Raw genomic sequence first — 7565 nt, 5'->3', positions numbered from 1 at the left:
TGAAAGACCATTCATGCTAACCTATCAGAGGGCACCCATTACACAGAGCTGCAGCAGGACTGAGGCTCATTCCAGCCATTTATCCCCAAATCTGCAGAGCTTTGGAAAAATACAGATGCAGAGAAAACACACTGTGGGCCGTGAAGTTGCAGAATATGCAGCAATGCAGCCTGTTTCTTTTGTGAGGATTGGCAAGGGGTACATCTGAATGTTTTATCCTATTGCAAAGATGGGGAAAGTGTGGCAATCAATTTACCCAGATTGTCCAGTTCTAGAGAGTGTCTTTTGATAATTATCAGGCTCAGCACAAACACTTAAGGCAGCATTTGCATCAGCTATTCCATAGTAGTGGGCCTGTGAAGGTGTATGTGCAGTGATTCATCATCTCAAGGCTAACATGAAACACCAGTTTGATTAGAAAGTAGAGCTCTATGGCCAGGACAGTCATTCAGGACTCCTTTTGGCAGGAGCTGCACCTGCTGTGCAGGCTGTGTCACAGCCAGCACATTCTCCCCTAGGTGCTCCATACCCCAGCAAGTACCCTCCTTATTTCTCCAGTTAATGGCATCATGAGGATGCATGTTTTTTCCCAGGGCCTCTGTGCTTAGTGCAGTGAAATATCAAAGAGCACTCATAGCTGCAATTGCAATTGTCCCTCTTCCCACAGAAGCACAAGGCTCTATCCTTAGCCTTTGCAGGCACTTGCACTTCCCCACCATTCACCACATCTAGGCAACTCTGACAGACTGGGAGGACTCCAGAAAGCAGCGGGAAGATGAGTCAGAAGAGGTTTAGGTTGCATATCAGGAAAAGCTTTTTCACCCACAGGGTGCCTGGGACACTGGAACAGGCTCCCCAGGGCAGTGGTCAACAGTACCAAGCCTGACAGAGTTCAAGCAGCATTTGGACAACAATCTCAGGCACATGGTGTGACTCTTGGGGTGCTCTGTGCAAGGCCAGGAACTGGATTTAATCATCCTCATGGCCTCGTCCAACTTCCCATATTCTACAGCTCTTTCATTCTGAGAACTCATAGGCTGAGGGAGGGCAGAAAGAGGGGACAAGAGGAAAGAAATGAGGTGGATTGGAGAATCCAGTCACTGAGTTGACAGAAGATGCAGGATACAGGACCCTTCCCTCCCACCATTCCCATTCTTTCTCTCATCCCTTCCCCCACCCACAAGCACTCTAGAGGGTGAGGAATATCACTGAAAGAAGAAGAACCGACTTGACTCCACTGTCCAGGAGAGCAGTCATTGCTCGTGCAGGAGTCACATTCTCCACCATGATCCCCAGGGTGTGACTGGCTGCTTTCTCAACAAACTCTGGCGAGTTCCACACCATGTGCAGAAGGACCCGAGCCACCTCATCCACCTCAGAGTCCATGTCCTTCTTCAAGGTCACAAAGAGCTCTCCCAGAGTGACAATGGCCGAGTAGGACACCTTTGAGCGGAGGTTGGTCACCTGGGGAAGTCAGAGGGGAAACATAAGAATGACCTTGGAAAGAAAACCAGTTGCCTTAGACAGACGTCCCAGCAAATGACAACACATCCCACTGTGTCCAGAAGAACATAAAAGCACAATAAGAGCAGAAGAGCACATGCACAGCATGACACTTCCACTGGCACCAATATCTGGCCTCAGACCTGCATATTAAAGGCCTAAAAATAAGAAATTTCATAAAGTATCTACTTAAGCCTTCTTTAATGTCAACTGCTTTCCCTTTAGGCTCTTTTCTTTGAAACACAAAGAACCAAATTAAAGTAAGGGCTGCTTTCAAACCATAAAGGCGTCAGTCATAAAGATAAAAGAGTCACGTGCTCCTGTTTAAAAAAGCAACACCAGCAGTTGAAGCACTCAGCCAGGAAACAGAAAACACACGCTCAGGCCTACAGACTAATTTGCAGTGTTGAATGACAGCTCGGGCAGAGACTAGGACTCTGAAAATAACATAATTAGAGTATCTTTTTCTGCATTTGTACATTTCATGATAATGGCAGCTCACTCAAAGATGAGTGTCAGATACCCGACCTACCAGTGAATACAACTACATCTACATACAGATCCCATAGAAAACTGACAGACATTAGAAATATAAGATCTAAAAAGAGAAATGAAGGCAGTCTCTGAGCACACATGGAGATGAACAAGCACATAGCTACTCTACACACCGTGTATGAAGTACAGGGCACAGTTCACAAGAGTGTTCTCACCTCACTGGTAACTGCCAAGCAAATGTCACGAAGCCTTGAAAGCAGGACTTCTGAATGGGACCCAGCCAGGAGTTTGATGCTGACCAGTCCCTTCTCCTTCATCTCCCTGAAAGGCAAGTACCAAAAAGATGGATTTTTCTCTCCACCCAAGAACTAGGCAGCACCCTCTGAAATTACCAGGCTGGCAGCTCAGTCAAACAATGGGAGGTGCTTTTCAAGGAGTACTTAATGAAATTGTGGAGCTCCTTCCCGCAGGATGCTGTGGCTGTCAAAAGAATACACAAATCCAAGAGACAAATAGAGGGGTTTCAGTGTCTTCATTTGTGGCTCTTTTACAAGACAGCCTTTCTGAAATGTCTGGCCCATGGAGTCCCTATGACACAGTTTCCTAGAAGCTGTGAGACTGGGTCATGCTCCTGTTTCTTGTCACCTCCCTGTGCATGTCCCTGAGACACAATCCCATTGGGATGTTATTGGGGCATGTTCCTTCTTTGGCAGTGCCAGCAGGCAGATCAGCAGTGAGACTCTGCACTGGCACTCTGGAGCTGAGTTTCCACTCTACAATTTAGGCCTGTGTCTCACCCACTCCACTCCACCTCCACATTCCCCAGAAAAGGAGCAGCAGGGTGTCCCATAAGATTCCACGCCTGGGAAAGAACAGTTGAAACTCTGCCTTTTCCCAGAATCCCCTACCAAAAACAATGCCCACTACAGCAACATGTTATTTAAAAGGTGTAAACAACTCTGTCTCTCAGCACTTGCTCTAGGCAGCCCTGAGCTACAGGAAGGTGTGTGAGGCATCAGGGCTGCAGCACAGGGCTGGTGACCGATCCCATGGGCACCCCTGAGAGTCACCGGGACCCCCCACACCTGCAGAAGCTCTCTTGTACCTCAAAGGGCACCAAACAAAAAGGGGGAAGAGGAAGCAGAAGAGAATTGCAAAGCAAATGTGACTGCACAAAGAGATGCATGTGGCAGATTTTTCATGCTTATCCCAGTGTGAATGGAGTCCGTACCCCTGTGTGAATGAAGCATCCAACAGTGAGTTTATGCTAACCCCGATATCACAACCAATATCACCAAAAACTTAACCAGCATCACCTAACATTCGTAGGGTTACCACCTCTGGGCCTCCTTCTCTCTGTGTCTAATTGTGGGACACATGTTGAGTATTGGCAAAACACCTCCAGCCCATATGAAGCAGTGAGAAGAAAAAAGTTGAATTCAAAAAGTCCAAGATTCCTAGAGGGTTTCATTGCTTTCTCCTTCCCTTCTGCCATGAGCCTTTCAGGAGTAAAGACAGGCTGGGGATTTGAAAGCACAAATCAGTCCATTTCTCAGAAAGAGCGACTCCCTGGAGCTGCTTCTGGGACTCACATGCAGGAGGTCACAGGGAGACCCTGTCACCTGCCATTGCTGTCAGCACTGGGAGCAGAGAGAAATCTTACTCAGTCCCACTGGGCCAGTGCCCCAAGGCACCCAAATCTCTACACTCTAAACTGCTGCCATCCTGCTGCTGCCTTCAGCCAGCAAATCATCTCATCCCACAGCTTCCTCTCTTCCCTCAAGATTTCCTTTGCAGCTCCATGGAGCAGCAGGCAAAGCGAGGGAGCAGCACAGAGCGGCAGCAGCTGGAGCACAGCTGCAGACCGAGGCCAAGCAAAGGCTGCTCTCAAATCTTGATCCTCTCACTGCTCTGGAGTGGTTTCAGCAGAGTCCTTTGCCCTCTGGGCTGTCGGGGCTCAGAGGCACTGGCAAGATCCACTTGTAAGCTTCCTTAACGCTAAGAGGGAGACAGAGTGACCGGGGCCTTTCTTACCAGTCATCGCTGCCCAGCCAGGAGAGTGCCTGGAGCAAGGACTGCTGCGGGTCAGCAGAGGCTGTGTCCTTGTGCCCACGCTCACGGAGCAGCTCCTGTCGGCGCTCGGCACCAGTGGCCGTCTGCGAGGTCACTGTGAGGAGAGGGTCAGCCCTGAGCGCTGCAGCCCCGGGCAAGGCACCCCGCCATGGAGCGGCCTGCAGCCCCAGCTCCCAGCCAGGCTTCCATGTGCTGCAAACTGGCACTGCCTCACACACCTCCCTGCTGTCTGCCTCCTTGGGCTCCTTGCTTTCTCCCAGCCCCCCCAGCTGGGCACAGCTCCAGGCTAAACCTGACAATTGCCCACACAGTGCCAGCTCCCAAGTGCCACAGGTAGCACAGCCAGCGGCAGGTTCCTGAGGCCGCAGAGCTCCCACTCCCTGCCAGACAGGGACGACCAGTGGGAATGGCTACACCGGGAGGGAACCCCCCAGGGGCCTCTCTTGTCCCAGCGCCCTCATTTCCCCCAGCCCTGAGGACTGAGGCACTCTGCAACTCCCTGAGGAAACTCCTGAAGCTGCTTTGCCACAGCACCAAGCCAAGCCGGAACAACCCAGGCTCAATTCTGGTCAGTTCTCAACGTGGAAATAGCATCAGTAGAAAAGAGCATTCCAATTATTATTCCTTGCTCCCTTCTTCTTATGTCACTCTAGCTGGGATGATAGCACAGGCAGGCTACCCCCAAAGGAAAGACAAGAGCCACTAGGGACTATCTGCTGTGTATTTCCTGCAGGCAGCAAACAGCCTGCAGGAGGCAGTTTGTGCTCCTTCTGCAAGGAAATAACTATATGGCAAAAAGCTGCCATGGAGCAGACTTACCTGAGGAGTTGCATGGGACACTGCCATCCTCTTGGATGATGGGCATAGTGGGCAGTAAGGGCATCTTGTCCTGTTTCCTCAAGACCTTCTTCTTCAAGGCATTACCAGGGTGTTTTCTTTGCACACTGGAAGCTGTGCCATTGACAGCTGCTTGGCTGAGGCCTGCAGGGACCAAAGAGGAGCTTGTAAGTGGAGGGTGCTGGACAGGGTCACTATGGAAAGGGCCAGAAAATTTGCTGGAGCTGGGTAACATCTCTGTGTTATCCCAAAGAACTTCAAGTAGAACACTGGCACGCTAGTATGGGACAAGGATCATACAATCACCCAGGAAAACCTACAACAATTTTGGTGGGAAGGCCCCTTTAACCACCATCTAGTCCAAACCCTGGGAAATGGAACATCTTCATCTGGATCAGGTTCCTCAGAGCCCCATGTAAACTGGCCTTGAACACCTTCATAGATAAATCAACAACAGCTTCTCTGGAAAAACCTTTGCAGCATTTCATTGCCTTCATTATAAAATAAATTCTACCTAATATCTAATCTAAATCTACCTTCTTCGAATTTCAAACCAAACTGCAGTGATGCTTTCCCTAAGAAACAAGGAGAAGCCAGTATTGCTATGCTTTCGTTTTCCTGTTTCAGAGGCAGGCTGGGCAAGTTCCCAAAAGAAAGTGCAGATAAGCTTGGGTGGTGCCCTGGGGCTGAGTGCTGCCCCCGAAGGTCCCTGCTGCCGCCCTCGGGGCAGCGCACACAGCGCTGCAGCCAGAGCCCCTCAGCCGGGATTCACTGGGGAATGCTGCTTGCTCCTGGGGCTACAACAGAAGCACTGCCTCAGGGCTTCAGCACAGCTCTACAGTGCCAGCTCCTTGGAGGGGAGTGGCTCGAGAAGGATCTCTGGTCTTTTCATCAGAAGGTGCTGAATTTGGTTTCTTCCAGGTTGCACCTTGGTGGAAAAGCATTCTTCTGCATTCACATTGCCTGGAAGCTGCTCTTCAGAACAGAGTCTGAAGGGCAGGCGACTTTCCAAGACTGAATTTTCTACTCTGAAAGATTTTAGAGGTGAAGGTGGGAAGCTGATACTCTGTTACTAAGTGAGGCCATGGGCAAGACAATTAATACCTCTGTGTTTTTCTCTGCAAAATGGAAATCATTCCTATGCAAGCTCCCACTCAGATACAAGTGCAACAGCCCCCCAGTCTGATTGCAACACTGTGCAGAGGGTAAGGAAGAGCTCAAAAAGGACCAGCAGTGTAGGCACCACTTACTTGCTTCAGCTGCATCCTTGGGCTCAACTCTCTGTGGAGGCACCTGCCAGGATGTTTTCTTTGCTCTCCTTTTCTTCATCTCTTTCTCAAAAAGCTCCACATCCTTTGGTTCTAAGTTCTTCTCAGCCAACATGCACAATGCAGCACGGATCTAGTTGCAATGGAAATACATCACAGACTGTAAGCAGAGACACACACAGACCAGGCACAACCTCTCATCGGGAGCGGAGTCCACACAGTGCTACAGACATTAATCCAGATCCATATCCATTCCAATAGTTTCAGGAGAATGTCTCCCATCCTCACCTTGGTAATTACACACAGTGAGGTGGAACACTTTAGTCATAGGAATGCTCCAAGACAAAGGAAGAGCTCCCATGAGCAATGAGCAGGCAGTTCAGTTCCTACAGGCCATGGCTGGAGAATAAAAGCCATGTGCATTATGCAGCAAGGAGGGGTAATTGGCTGATGCTTAATACTCATGGCCAGGAAGTGCAGCTGTTTGTCACTTCCTGGCTTCTGAAGGACTCAGCTCTGAAAGACTCTCAACGACTTGGTCTCTGAGACCGGGAGACCAAAAGGAGGAGGGAGTCATGTGAAAACAATTTGGAGGAACATGGATATTAAGGAGCAGAAAATGTGAGAATGAGAGGGCTGTGAGATACAGCCAGAAAGGTAACCAGGAGACATCAATCTGTCCCGTTTTATTTTGCAGCCTTGCTTATACTCAACGTTAGCATCTTTGCTTCTCTGCTTCTGAGGGTGCCCTTTGCCCACATTCACTGGTTTGCAGTTTGCTCTGCCAATCAGAACTTCTCTAAAGTGCTCTTTGCACATAAAGAATGCCTCAGGCATGTCCTTGGCACCATCCCCAAAGCACTGACCTTGGCACCTCTGGAAACAGCCAAGCAATTGCTCAGTAGCCGTCAAATATATTCCCAAGACAATCCCCAACCCCCAAGAGTGGAGGATCATGGTTTTCAGAGGCATTTTGGGCCAAGCACTAAACAGCCACTGGAATGGAAGTCTGCTCATCCCTGTTCTTATCCCTTACCTTTCCAAAGCCCTCTCTCAGGTCTCTGTCACTTGTTAGACCAGGACTGCTGGGATGATCCATCTCCTTGAGCTGGCTCAGTGGGAGGCCTGGTACTGGAAGCAAAGGTTCCTGTAAATCTCTGGCACACTTCAATTGCCCAAAAATGTCATGCTTGGCAACAGGCAAGACAGGTTCCAGATTACAGAGCTCTAACAGGGCACAGAGATGGTGCATGAGAGCAGCAAGCTACATATGCCTAGACCCTCTCCCAATGAATGGGCTCCTGGAAGGAGACATGACATTATTCTGTGGGCCAGCAGACTGAAACCTGCTGCCTCAGCCCCTGGATGCTGGAGAGCCTCTGTGTTTGA

The 7565-nt window shown here is 49.7% G+C and overlaps 1 protein-coding gene across 1 annotated transcript in view; it reads right to left on the bottom strand.

The window, feature by feature from the left end:
- Nucleotides 1-1017: 1017 nt before the first annotated feature.
- The window catches only part of LOC134042033 (serine/threonine-protein kinase pim-1-like), a 73121-nt gene continuing 66573 nt past the window's right edge, over nucleotides 1018-7565 (bottom strand). The window contains exons 8-9 of the mRNA XM_062489107.1: nucleotides 6159-6309; nucleotides 1018-1037 (exon numbers count right to left, since the gene is read on the bottom strand). Coding sequence (XP_062345091.1) covers nucleotides 1018-1037; nucleotides 6159-6309 — 171 coding nt within the window. The remainder of the gene's footprint in view (nucleotides 1038-6158; nucleotides 6310-7565) is intronic.

This window comes from Cinclus cinclus, chromosome 3, assembly GCF_963662255.1.
Source record: "Cinclus cinclus chromosome 3, bCinCin1.1, whole genome shotgun sequence".
Taxonomy (NCBI): domain Eukaryota; kingdom Metazoa; phylum Chordata; class Aves; order Passeriformes; family Cinclidae; genus Cinclus; species Cinclus cinclus.
Note: the sequence above shows the minus strand (reverse complement) of the source record. Positions and strands in the feature narration are given on the sequence as shown.